Consider the following 14146-nt stretch of genomic DNA (forward strand, 5'->3'; position numbering starts at 1 on the left):
GTATCCTTGACCTTGACATAGGGAGATAGATCTCAACAAGGAGAAGTACAGTGCACAAGAACCATCTCTTTTTTTTGCATGATTCAGGAGTTATTGCCCTTTGTTATTGTTCTTACTTAAATTTTGTCCTAAGCATACCACAAATATTATAAGAGGTATGAAAATAAAACGCTAGCTATAGAAGTGCAGTGTACAAGAACCATAACTTTTTTGCATATTTAGGAGTAATTGCACTTTGTTTTTTGTCATATTTAAATTTTGGCCCATTCAGGGAACATAACCCATCTCTGATAGCCCTTGGTTTTTATAGGAAACCATGAGAACCAGGATTGGATGGATACCTGGGTGTTAGACTGGTTGAAAGAAATATTAGAATCAAGATAGATAAAACATGAGAACCTGGATAACAAGAATATAGTGGTTGTATGTTAAAACATCATCTGTTATCATGGCACAAAAACTTTCAAAATATAAAACTCTACTGCTTGGAGTCCTTAGCATCTGCAGACATCACTAGTGTGATCTTCTTTGCTGGTACAGTAGAAGGGGACCTTCTCAGAGACAAGTAAGTATTATGTCTAGACTGGGGTAGAACCAGTGACCGCTAAGTCACTAACATCATTAGGCTGAAGGGAATTCTCCATGTGAAATCTGTCTAGGCTGGGGATAGAACCAGTGACCGCTAAGTCACTAACAACAATAGGCTGAAGGGAATTCTCCATGTGAAATCTGTCTAGGCTGGGGGTAGAACCAGTGACCGCTAAGTCACTAACAACAATAGGCTGAAGGGAATTCTCCCTGTATAACCTGTCTAGGCTGGGGGTAGAACCAGTGACCTCTAAGTCACTAACAACAATAGGCTGAAGGGAATTCTCCCTGTATAACCTGTCTAGACTGGGGTAGAACCAGTGACCCCTGTCAAACATGTCCAACCAGGATAGAATGCAATAGGCATCGTGTATATTGTTTAATGAGGTAGCTACTTCAAGGAACACTAACCAAAAAATGACCCTGGCTGTTTATTAGGTGGTAAACACAGCTATCAAACAGACTAAACTAGATATTCCAACAACTAATGAGATAACAAATAGTTTCATCTTTTAAGGAAAATGGTTAGTTTTGCTGCTAGAGATTGGTAGATATTTACAGCTATTCCGTAGAAAAGCAAGACATGTCTTAGGATCATTGAACAACTTTGAAAATATGTTATCATTGCTACACAAAAACATGGAAACATGGAATAGTGATACATGGTATTGGTTTAATGGTTTAAAAAGAAACGAAAATTTAACTTATGGAAATACATTTATTTTGAATGTTTAGACACTAATGATAATGTCCATCTTTCAGATTTGGTGAAAGTATCAACGGAGGATTGGTAGTGGCCAAGTTAGCCTGGCCTAATGAATGGGTCATCCTGATTGGCTCTTTCCTGTCTACACTGGGGGCAGGCCTCCAGAGTCTCACAGGTATGTAGATGTCCATGTTGAAGGTAGGTTTTCTGTGTCTTACAGGTATAGAGACAACTCACACTAAGGGCAAACTTTCTGACTTTGGGAAGTAAGAAGGTGGTGCACACAGGGGGTCAGGGCCTTGAGAGGCTCATTGGATATATACACTCTCCACACTTAGGCTGAATCTAAAGCAGATCTTGTTGTGGTCTTATCAATATACCTGTGACTGTCCACAATGTACATCCAGATAGCTATATATTTTGGCAGTATCATTCTGTTGAACATTATTGTACAAAACATACATCACATCCTACAAACATTCATCACTTAGGATCCAATGTAATTTGTTGTCATGTAATTTAACCCACTTCTTATGGAACAGGTGCACCACGACTTCTACAAGCCATCAGCAGTGACGGAGTGATCCCATTCCTAAAGGTGTTCAGTGTGACAACAAAACGAGGCGAGCCTTTCCGAGCCCTCATCATGACTGTGCTCATATCAGAAATAGGAATCCTTATCGCAAGTCTGGATGACGTCGCTCCCATCATCACAATGTAAATACAGTATCTTATGTAGCACAATAAGGATGTGGTTCTTTTCTGATCAAATATAAGTTAATGGTATAACATTCAGCTTTCATTATGTTTTTAAGTTTGAAATTTAAAATCATGATTGAAATAACGTCTTCTTAATATGAATGATGAAAATCTGTCCTAGCTTGTGTGTTCTAACCAACAAAAGAATGTACAAAGAGAAGGTTATAAATATCAAACTGAACATTTATATATATAAAACTTCTGCAAATTTGTATAGTTTTATGGAATTTATTACGAAGTAAGCTTTTGAAATTAGCAATATCTTGCATATTTTGAATTAATTGGATTAAGTTCAAGACAACTTGTTTTAAGTCATCATTTTGTTCAAGTCATGTATAAGTAAGCTACATACAGAGTGATATATAACTCCTTGTGGTTAGAACTGAACCTCATAAAGGACTAAATATCAGTGATTATTTTACACAGGTGATTGTTAAACTCATGATAGTAATATACCTCTGTTTTATTATAGGTTTTTCCTGATGTGTTATGGCTTTGTGAATATGGCATGTGCCCTTCAGACTTTACTGAGGACACCTAGCTGGCGGCCACGCTTCCGGTTTTATCACTGGTCAGTATTACCTCTGGTGACCACTCTTCAGATTTACCATTAATGGCTTCCATTCAATTTCACTATTTGCTGATAACTCTGTATTATACATGGAATACAGGAGGGAAATGTATTTCAAACACTGAACCTAAATATGTTAGACATTGCTCAGAATAAATTTCACCATCTTTATGTTTCAGGGTTCTGTCACTAGTGGGTATGGCCTTGTGTATCACTCTGATGTTTATATCAAGCTGGTACTACGCCCTGGCAGCCATTGCTCTTGCTGCCTTTATCTACAAATATATAGAATACAAAGGGTAAGTGCTACACTCAGCGTTGGCTTAAATATGATGTATTATGGATAAATTTTGTTGGTGTGAATCAGAAGTAAATTGATAGGTAAGGAAATAATGGAGAATTAAAAAATTGGGGATATTAATTTGGGCTCCATCCATCCATCTGCCTGTCCATGAATCCATCCGAGGGATTTTCCAGGTTATAACATCAAAACCGTTCCACTCATCTCAACAAAACTTTCTCTATATATTAGGATAGTACCCTAGTTGTGCCTTTTGCTATTGTCAACATTTTATTAAAAAAAAAAATTTCTGTTTCAATGGAAACATAGTATAAAAACACAAAATTAGTGTTAACTTTTCTTTCTCAACTACAACTTCAAAACCATTCCACTTAACATAGCTCTCTGTATATATTAGGTTGCCTTAATTGTGCCTTTTTTATTGAGGACATTTTATTATTTGTCTTTTTTCTGTTACCATCATGTTTTTTTTTTATTTCTTGTGACTTCTTGTATTACCCCAAAGTGCTGCATGAATTTGTTCATGGACAATGCCAAGCTCTATTCAAATATCAACAATCAAACACACAGGATCTACATCAAGATATAAATTACAATGTTGACATATTGGATATCAATGTAGATATATCTATATAATTGACAAAAAAATGACGTTACATTTTGCACTATTTCTTTCACTGTATTAAATCTTCAGGTTATAGTAGCGGTACATAATTGAGTGACATTACAAGTTTTATCGGTTTATATATATATCATACTTGAGTTTTACACCAACAGCTGGATACAGGGGATAATGACATGCTTTCTCCCCAACCATTTATTCAAAAATGGTTGTATATTTATATTAACCTGTGCTCTCTATGTATTTATTGTGTTTTTATATGGACAGGGCTGAGAAGGAATGGGGAGATGGTATTCGGGGTTTGGCTATGTCTGCCGCCAGATATTCCCTACTTAGACTACAACAGGGTCCACCCCACACTAAAAACTGGAGGTAGGTTTTCATAAGTCTTCATCAAATTACAGAAAAGAGAATAGTTTGCAATATAAAAAATTAAAAACTGATTGAATAAGAAAGTATAAACAGACTATTTTTTGTATCCAAAATGAGTAAATCTTTTTAAAATTTGAACTTGTTGAATAAGAGGTTAGAGATTTTTCGTGAAGGATTTAAGGAGGGAAAAATTGAAAGCTCAAGTAGTTTAACTTTGACTTGTCATATTCTTTAATTGTGTGTTACCGTTCCTGTATGATCAACAATGCTGATCGCACTGGTTCTTGTGATGTTTTTTTCCAGACCTCAAATCTTGGTCCTGATGAAACTTGATGATAATCTACAGCCGAAGTACCCAAACATGATCAACTTTGCCAGTCAGCTCAAAGCAGGTAAGTTGACTTTGTAGGTCAGCTGAAAACAACAGAGAAAAGAAGATTAAAAAAGGGAAAAGATCCAGCATTTAACAAGGGATGGGTGCCAAGATCCTTCTTGGACCATGTGTAGAAATTTTTTTTTTAAGTCAGATGAAGCATTTATATGTGAGGCTCTCCACTGATACTACTGTCCTGTAATAAGCCCACCCCTTGATTTTGAGTGGGACGCTACATATTGACTCTCTTGGCCTAGTTTAGAATAAATGCACAATTATAGTGTAATGAGGTGTAGTATTAGTACAGATAAAGGTTTACAGTATTGTAGTGTAATGCAGTGTAAGGTTTGTTATGAAATTTTACTTTTTACTACAGGTAAAGGTTTGACCCTGGTCAACAGTGTTGTGGAAGGTGACTATAAGGAAAGGTATGCTGATGCCCAGGCAGCTAAACAGGTAAGCAGTCTTGAAGTTCTCTCTTCTTATTTCATACAATACAGAACTTGGATATAAGAATACTGCTATAATTATTTGCACTTTCATGTTTTCAACCAAAACTTCAATGGAAGATTTGATGGTTTTACTATGAATAATACGGTCTTGTCAAAATAGTTTTATTGTTTAGTACTGAGAGAGTAAAGGTTGGTTTGATGGTGTGTTTCAGACTCTGAGTAAGCTAGTTGAAACATCAGGAGCAAAAGGCTTTGCTGATCTCGTGATATCAAACAATGTCACAGAGGGACTGTGTCACATGTGAGTCGTTGTATACTCTTATCTGATTTTGATTACTTTCTTGTTTTTCAGTTCTAAAATAAAAATTTAATAAATAAAATAAATTGACATTTCTGACCTGGATACATGATGTATGTTTGGCATCAGTATGTGCTATTTTGATAGTTTATGTGTAATTTTGGTAAAGTCTTTGGGCTTATTTACTGATGAATGGCCAATGGTTACATATCTGAATGATTAAATCAACTCTGTATCTTTTCTTCAGGATCCAGAACGCTGGTTTGGGTGGACTGAGACACAACACTGTCATGATTGGCTGGCCATATGGATGGAGACATGACCACAATGCCAAAAGTTACCGCGTGTTTCTCGGTGAGATATAGTGGTTAATGAAGAATATTTTTTTGTGTGGAGAAGAGTCCAGAAGTAAGAACTATCTTCCCTGTGTAAATGAAATCGTAGAGTGGTTTCATTCAGAGTCCTAATTAATGTGTGAAAATAATCCTATTAGAATATAACTGATTGAATCCAAGTTAGACTCAGTGTGAGGATGAAAAGGACTTTATAAAGTATGACATCATATGTAGCAAGGATGATATAATCAGACATTTTGTTTAATTGTTGCAAGCATCTCCCTGACATAAAAACATGGTTCTTATTTATAAAGCATTTAGTGTAAATATACCCTGTTTGGTAACTCTATGCAGGGCTTTTCTAGGGCTATTTGGGGCTTATGATGGGACCCCATTCCCAATTAAAATTATTTCATATTTAAACCAAATTCTTAAAATTTGCAATTCTTATAAAAAGATATCCTTTCCAATGCACTAAAATATTCTTTTTAAAAATTGTGGGTGAAAATGCCCATTTCCGAACCAGTTCAAAAAGCCCTGATATGTATATAACACGTCTGTGAAAATGCATTATAACTGAAAAGTTTGGCATCATTTTAGATATAAAACATATCTATAAGGTACTTGCGATTCAGAAACTGTAAAAAGAAAAAAAAATCTGTTTTTCTCTTCTTGTAGAAACCATGAAGTGAGATTGTGTAAGTTGTATACAGTATGAAAGAATTGAGAGACAAAAGATGAAACTATTTTTTATTCTTTCTTATTCATTATTGATACTTGCAGAATCTGTTAAGAATATCAATGCTGGGCAGATGGCGCTGTTAGCAGTAAAAGGCATCAACAACTTCCCACAGAGCAATGAGAAACTTAAGGGCACCATAGATGTATGGTGGATAGTACATATCCTATAAAACAGTTATATTGTGTCAGCAAAGAATAAATGAAAAATTCTTACCTGGTCAAGTAAGATAATTAATGGTTTATAATTTGATGTCAAGATTGTAGCATGTTCTTAAGTTACATTATGTTATGGACTAGGAGAAGATGTTAGATACTAACTTCCCCATCTTTAAGTTTCCTTAAGGAAACAATGTGATAGCCAGTCCTTTTTCCCAGTGAACAAATAAGGTAGTCAGTTCTGTATTTGAAATAGGACTATAAAAAACCACTTACCAATTCTTTCTTTAGCAGAAGAAATCTGCTGAAGTGATTCTGTCCAAGGATTGATAAATCTAGTGCAGGTAACGGTTTACAGTTAAGTAATTGGAATCACTTCAGGAGAAAAAAGACTTCGGGCCTGTAACTTTTATTATTAGTCCAGCTTATTTGGAGGATTAGATTTTTCAAAGTAAGATTCAAATTGCCAACAAATCTAGGTTTTAAAAAAACTGTTCAGGTAAGTAAAATATCTGAAAGGGGGATGTATTGGTAGAAAGGGACAGGAATTGGTCCATATCTGTGGATGTCACACAGGAACTAAAATAGGTGTGATATTCATGTCAAGTTTATTATGTCATATTTGTACTGTACCAAAACATAACAATTGTGACCAGCCAATCATTTACATAATAAGTGTGATGAACCAATCGATTTAAAGAACAAAGCTTATTACTAATCAAATAACAGACCAAGGGTAATCAACCAATCAGTATACAGACCAACCGTGATTTTTCAACAGTTTACAGACCAAGAATGATTTACCAATTAATTCAAAGACATGATTATATGACATAGTGATTTTGTTAATATGGCACTTCAGAGCTGTTTAACTTTGTTATGGTATCAATTTGCTTATAAATAAATGTGTCTGGAAGTTTCCTTAACCTATCCACATGATGGAGGAATGCTGATGTTGTTGCCATTCTTACTAAAGCAGCATAAAGTGTGGAAGAATTGCCGTCTTCGGATCTTCACCGTGGCTCGTATCCTTAATGTATACAGATACAGTATGCTGTTACCATTATGTAGAAATCATGACCTTGGTAAAGTTTTTGTTTCTCTTAACTACAATAATCAGATAGTTTTGTATTGAACAACATTTTTTCCGAAATATAAATTTGATGTTCACAGCTTTACTCTAACACCAAGGTTAATATTTCTGTAATTGTGAACACAAAATAAATGGATGTCTGAGTGCTGAGTAAAGGAATCTTATAAAATCTGTTGTATTATTTTGGTAATTAATGATTTGTAAATCAGTACCAGCGCTATCATTATCACTTCATTGACAAGTGAAAAATTTGACCCTATTTTCAAAAATCTGACAAATAAAAAGAGAATTCCTTAGCTGTGTGAAGAACTGGAGGATAACACAATACAAATGAAGAAAGACCTAGAAATGTTTATGTATCACCTGAGAATAGAGGCTGAGGTTGAGGTTGTGGAAATGGTAAGTTATCCTCCAATCAAATGATTTCTTTCATTAACAGGGATATTTATACCAATCAAATTTCATACACAGTTAGCAAAGCATCTACAAATCAAATATTCTGTTCATCTTCCTGACTTTCTGCTAATTTTATGTTCAGTACATTAGGTAACACTGAAATGTTTGGCCCGATCAAAATGTAATTTTTTCATCTCTTCAAATTACATCATGTGAGACTGAAATATGAATCCAGAATCTCATTATTTACAGCCTCCAAAAATGGCAGAAAATGTTAAAATATCATAAAAGATGTTTTTAAAATTTGATATTCTTTTTGAACATGAATATTGTTGTAGTATGAAAACTGTAAAAAAAGTTTATAATTTCAGACAAATAATGACATATCGGCATACACATATGAAAGGACATTAATGATGGAGCAGAGGACGGAGATGTTAAAGGCAATGAGAGGAGGAGGAGGATCCAAGCTCAGTGTAAGTATTAGAGGATCCAAGCTCAGTGTAAGTATTACAGGATCCAAGCTCAGTGTAAGTATTAGAGGGTACAAGCTCAGTGTAAGTATTAGAGGGTACAAGCTCAGTGTACATATTAGAGGATCCAAGCTCAGTGTAAGTATTAGAGGATCCAAACTCAATGTAAATATTAGAGGATCTAAGCTCAGTGTAAGTATTAGAGGATCTAAGCTCAGTGTAAGTATTAGAGGATCCAAGCTCAGTGTAAGTATTAGAGGATCCAAGCAATGTGTAAGTATTAGAGGATCCAAGCTAGGTGTAAGTATTAGAGGATCCAAGCTCAGTGTAAGTATTAGAGGATTCAAGCTCAGTGTAAGTATTAGAGGATCCAAGCTCAGTGTAAGTATTAGAGGATCCAAGCTCAGTGTAAGTATTAGAGGATCCAAGCTCAGTGTAAGTATTAGAGGATCCAAGCTCAGTGTAAGTATTAGAGGATAATTATATTAAAGAAATGCATTATTTAGGTCAGTCTATAATTATTCTCATTTGTGATATTACTGATGCACTCCTGTGTTTTGATAACTTTTTAAAATATCATCCGAATTGCTTTAAAAACGAGCTTCCTTATGTGTACAGCCCCAAGACATACTGGACAATGTTCATCGAACCCCTGCCCAGGTAAAGATTCAGCTAGAGACTGTAACTGAGGAGGGACTTCCAACCGAATCCTCTACAGACGAGGAAAAGTTAGAAAAACATCAGTATACATTCACACCTTCCAACCTGTCAAGTGATAAGAAAGCTTCCTCACCCTCCAGTCCTGTAAACGATCTTCTCAGCATGAGACCGTAAGTTACTCCTGTCTTTCATATTGTTACTCATGAAATATTTTTATTTTCATGTGTTTTGAAAAAAGTTAAAGATGTATATATTTTTCAGCAGTCTATGGATGATAATTGTTGACAAGTAAGAGAGAAAAATATACAGGTATTGCCATCCTGGTTTGGATCTGTCTACATAATTTTAATTTATGGAAAATTAATTTTGAACTCATTCTTCGAGGTAGAACAAGGTGTCATTGGTGTAAATTTTTAAGTGTGTGAAGAGCAACTGTGAGTGTGTGAGTAATATGAATGTGTGAGTTGGATGCATTCAGTGTTTGAGACGCATCCTTTTTGTTTGTGAGCAGCAGATTTTAGGTGTGTGTAGAAGCTTTTTGAGTTATAGTGTAGGAGCATTTGAGAGTGTGAGTAGCAACCTTGGAGTATGTGAGTACCAAATTTTGAGTGTGTGAGTAGAAGTCTTTGAGTATTTTAATACAATGTTCCAACTTTTGAGTGTATGAGTACCTATTTTTAAGTGTGCAAGTAATAGTCTTTGAGTATGTGAGTACCAATTATTGAGTACGTGAGTACCAATTATTGAGTACATTAGTACCAATTAATGAGTATGTGAGTACCAATTATTGAGTATGTGAGTACCAATTATTGAGTATGTGAGTACCAATTATTGAGTATGTGAGTACCATTTATTGAGTATGTGAGTACCAATTATTGAGTATGAGTACCATTTATTGAGTATGTGAGTAGCAAGTCATTTGGTGGCATTGTCGTAAATACCATTCAATGCTGTTTTTACTTCTATTTTTTGTATTTCTATTGAAAAGAGAGAGGGAATTTTGTCAGTATTTTGTTCAATGTGCAATATTTTTTATTTAAGTGACCAAAGTAGTGAAAGGATCCAGATTAGGTCCTACAACAGACAACACATTTGATGCGGCTTTAATATGTACTAGTTTTGATCCTCACTGAGGGTTATAGTGTTCGATACTGCCACAGTATCAGTGACAACAAGCCTGTCCTCCCTATGTTGGAGGAAACCCCTCAACTTTCAACAATGATTTTAGATTTATTATATTACTGAAGATTTCAAAATTTGTGAAATACAGGAATCTTATTTAAACAATTTTCTTGTCATTTAAAGAGGTGCATTAATTTTTTAAAAAAAAATTTTATTATGATTTTTTTTTCAACTTTCTCAGAAAATTAAAATTATGTACATGCAGAATTTCCCCTTTGGGAATTCCTAAAATTTGTCAGTATGTGCAGATCCTGTGTTTGATAAGCTTCTTGCTTTGTTCCTCTCTCAGTAGGCCAGCATCTCTGTTTGGGCGGTCATCCAAGACCAGCCCATTAGTGGAACAAAACCCAATAATGGAACTTAAGGCTATCAAACCGTAAGCTGTCTGGTTCTCTCTTTTCCTATACACATTTACCTTCACTTTCACCATCAACTAGTGTTTTGACCATTCCTTTCCTTCAGACATAATGTTATGCAAGTGCTTTTTGTCTTTTTGCTAACATTTTTTACAGATTTTGATTTTTGAAGTATTGTATTGTTTCATAACTTTTGTAATGATTTGGTAAAGTTCTTGAAGTAATTTCTTTACATGCATCGTCATTCAAAATTGTCAACATGTTTAGTCTCTGCAACAGAAATACTTTTGATTCTGGATTACTTTGGGCAGAGAATTGCACACTGTCTTGGGGATACTCATGACAGAACTTAATTCTGAACAGAGTTATACTAAGGATATATGCTACTTTACAGTAAATTTGACTTCCTTTATTGAAGAGTTCTACACAAAATGTTAAAAGATGTTAATAACTTGGTAAATTAATGACAAACACATTTTGAAGGCAAACAATTGTATAAAGTAAAGTTACAGCAGTAATTTGTGTATCTCATTAAGGGAAATAACTCTTGAAACAAATTACAGGTTTGATGTTTTAGGTGGCATATACCCTAAGAAATTTTGTTCTAAGTAATTGAAGTAAGCCAAATTAAGGTGAATTTAAGAACCAGTTTTTAATGTTTGTTTATAGGAAGTTTTTAAAGATAATTTAAAAGTGACATAACTGAATTCAGCTGAGGAAAGAGAGTTATACATCTGATTGTGAGATGCTAGGAATTCCTACTTGGCACAAAAGTTGTCCTTCCGCAGCAGACATTCACTATTGTTTCACAAATATCACATACTATGACTGCTGGAAATCACTTAGGTTGTGCTCATCTTTAGAAATTATCATTCATTTGTATAATTATGTCTGTAAATCATTGACCATTTGATACTTCAAAATTAATTCTTAATTATGTCTGTAAATCATTGACCATTTGATACTTCAAAATTAATTCTTTATGTAGATTTGATGTAATGCATGCTTAGTGATAATCCTAGCCAAATCTTTGTAGTTCAAGTGAAATTCCAATAAATGCTATTTCATTGTCCTGTAATAAATTGTACAGCTCTGCTTTGAGACTTGTGGGGAAAAATACTTAACAAAAAGCATATATGTAAATTTATGGAAATAGTGGGATTAAATGTTGTATTCTTTTACTTAATCAAAAATTTCATCTAAATAGCAAAAGAGTAAAACAATTATGTACATCATGGCAAACCAAAATCACATAGAAATTGGATTGTGTCAGCTTATAGAAATGTAACTTAGCAAAAATATAAATACAAATTATCTATTTCTTCAATATGCTTTAATAAACTCATTCCAACTGTGTGAAATGGTTCATCAGATAGGACAGAAGGAAGATTCATTGATAAAAATCATTAATGTTATTGAGCTTTCTAAGCTAGTTGCATTGCACCAATGAAATCAAGTCACTCACAATTCACACATGTGTCACACTCAATTCTGAGGATTTTTATGTCAAAAATGAAAATGATTAGATGGCTGCAATCACAACTTTGAAAGAACTGTTTTTAATACTTTCAAATCACATTATTTGAAAATACAATTTGAAATGTTAATTAAAAACATTTGTAATTTAGATGTAGCTTCGTCAATCTCAATACTGTAAAGATTAATTTTGATACATGGGAGGAACCTTAGGCCTTAAAACCTAGACCCTTAGAGGATATTATCAACAAAGTATGGTAAACTTTACAGGATAGATTGTTCTGGATACTTAAAGTATGCTGCTGTTTTTCCTTTTTGTATAATTCTGCATCAGTATTTGATAAAACCAACCTTGTAGATTTTGCAGTTTTAGTTTATTTTTTTTCATGTTCTTTTATTCAGGCAGGCATGCTTTTAAAAATAAGCATGATTAATATTTTTAAATTTGGATAATTTTTGTAGCTTTAATGTACGTGATGAGGAGAATACACTGGTGTAAGATGGCTGTGAGGTAAGTACTGTATATGTTAATGTATGTGCTGATTATATCTTCATTCTTACTACAGAGATAAAAGAAATGTGAGGAGAATGCACACAGCCGTACGTCTCAATGAAGTCATCATTGAAAAGTCTCACGAGTCGCAACTTGTCATCCTGAATCTGCCAGCCCCACCAAAGTCAGAAGCAGGCGAACTCAACTGTATCCTTTCTAATATAACTACCACAAGTTTCTGAGACACAAAGTCATATCTAATTTTACTGTATAGAATGTTTGGATTCATTCTTTATACCAATATATTATTCAGTTCTTACCTGATCTCAAAGTCACACCTGTCCTGAGAAAGAACCAGTTTGCTCATTTTTTCTACCAGTTTACAGGGTGATACCTTTGGAATAACAGATGTCATACTGTGTAAACGTTTATAAATCAGAGTAAGGGAAGGAACACATAATGCAATAGCTTCCTTACCATATTACCTGTCCTTTTTACAGGTACTAATTAGTATAGAAGTTTGATGTACACAATATCAGTGATTATACTTCGGGATAGATCTCCGATTCTCTGATTTCAGTATAAAAGATGCTAGGCCTAAAACTCTTACCTTCTTTATCTCATCTAGGTTGAGTTTAATATATTAACTGAAATCTCTTTACTCAACAGAATTTAAGGTCAATAATGATATGTTTTAGGTGACCTCCAATCACCTTTTGTCTGTCATCTGTCATGTATCAGTAGAAAATATACTTACTCTCAAAATCCCCAGAACCAATTTTCATGAAAAGCAGAAACCTTCTACACCCAAAATGTGAACCAATATTATGAATCATATGACCCCCAATCCCAAGGGGCGTGAGGTGTCAAATTGACTCAAATTTCAAAACCCTTCACAATATTCATAAAGGGTGAGTTAAAACTCATCATAGGTGGAAAGTTCATCAGTTTTTTAGGAAAATTGTCAGTTTCATAAACCTAGGGTTTCACATTTCCCAGGGGAGATGGGAAAGTTGAATATAGTTTCAATAGGAAAGTTTCATTTTTCGCATAATTTCCATTGAAAATAATTCTTACCAAGTTTGAATTATTATTAATGGATAGTAGTTAATATAACGCACATGTAATTTACATCTGCATCACTTGTACAATGTAGTGCAAGGTTATCTTTCTTTGTTATCAAGTTGATTTCTATGAGTATAAAAGTCAGGTGACTCTTGGGCCACTTGTTTGGGATACAATGTAAAAGACATTTTCACCTTAGACAGACAGCATAGAGCTAACATATACATCATTCTTTTATTGACCAGCAGTGTTTAAATGGAACAATGTTTCAATTTTCTCTGTGATTTTTCCTTCACCGATGTTCTAGATATGGAGTTCCTGGAAGTATTGACAGAGGGTCTAGAAAGAGTGTTGATGGTGCGAGGGAGCGGCCATGAAGTCATCACCATTTACTCATAGATCATGTGGTTCACACCCAATAAACGGAATGAGGGATCACCTTGCTTCTTTATAAAGCCACATCACCATCAATGTATCGAAACTCTAAACATATACTGAGGATCAAAATTTCACTGACCTGTATAAATGATGAATATTTTATTGACATGTGGAACTCTCACAAATCGTAACAGAACTTCTACAGATAATTAAAACTCACTATCACAGGACAGGTACAAATAACTAAAAGTCACTATCACAGGACAAGTACAGATAATTAAAACTCACAATCACAGGGCA

At 34.3% G+C, this 14146-nt stretch overlaps 1 protein-coding gene across 1 annotated transcript in view; it reads left to right on the plus strand.

Annotated features, from left to right (window-relative positions):
- Window positions 1–13867, plus strand: part of LOC132543626 (solute carrier family 12 member 4-like) — a 64353-nt gene extending 50486 nt beyond the window's left edge. The window contains exons 10-26 of the mRNA XM_060207142.1: window positions 508–565; window positions 1351–1469; window positions 1837–2011; window positions 2526–2624; window positions 2804–2923; window positions 3815–3919; window positions 4223–4311; window positions 4669–4748; window positions 4957–5045; window positions 5290–5396; window positions 6161–6277; window positions 7210–7299; window positions 7675–7766; window positions 8135–8239; window positions 8855–9066; window positions 12477–12610; window positions 13776–13867. Of these exons, the coding sequence (XP_060063125.1) occupies window positions 508–565; window positions 1351–1469; window positions 1837–2011; window positions 2526–2624; window positions 2804–2923; window positions 3815–3919; window positions 4223–4311; window positions 4669–4748; window positions 4957–5045; window positions 5290–5396; window positions 6161–6277; window positions 7210–7299; window positions 7675–7766; window positions 8135–8239; window positions 8855–9066; window positions 12477–12610; window positions 13776–13867 (1883 nt within the window). The remainder of the gene's footprint in view (window positions 1–507; window positions 566–1350; window positions 1470–1836; window positions 2012–2525; window positions 2625–2803; window positions 2924–3814; window positions 3920–4222; window positions 4312–4668; window positions 4749–4956; window positions 5046–5289; window positions 5397–6160; window positions 6278–7209; window positions 7300–7674; window positions 7767–8134; window positions 8240–8854; window positions 9067–12476; window positions 12611–13775) is intronic.
- Window positions 13868–14146: the final 279 nt, after the last annotated feature.

The sequence above is a fragment of the Ylistrum balloti genome, unplaced genomic scaffold (genome assembly GCF_031769215.1).
Source record: "Ylistrum balloti isolate Yb309-2 unplaced genomic scaffold, AGI_CSIRO_Ybal_v1 Utg369760, whole genome shotgun sequence".
Lineage (NCBI taxonomy): Eukaryota > Metazoa > Mollusca > Bivalvia > Pectinida > Pectinidae > Ylistrum > Ylistrum balloti.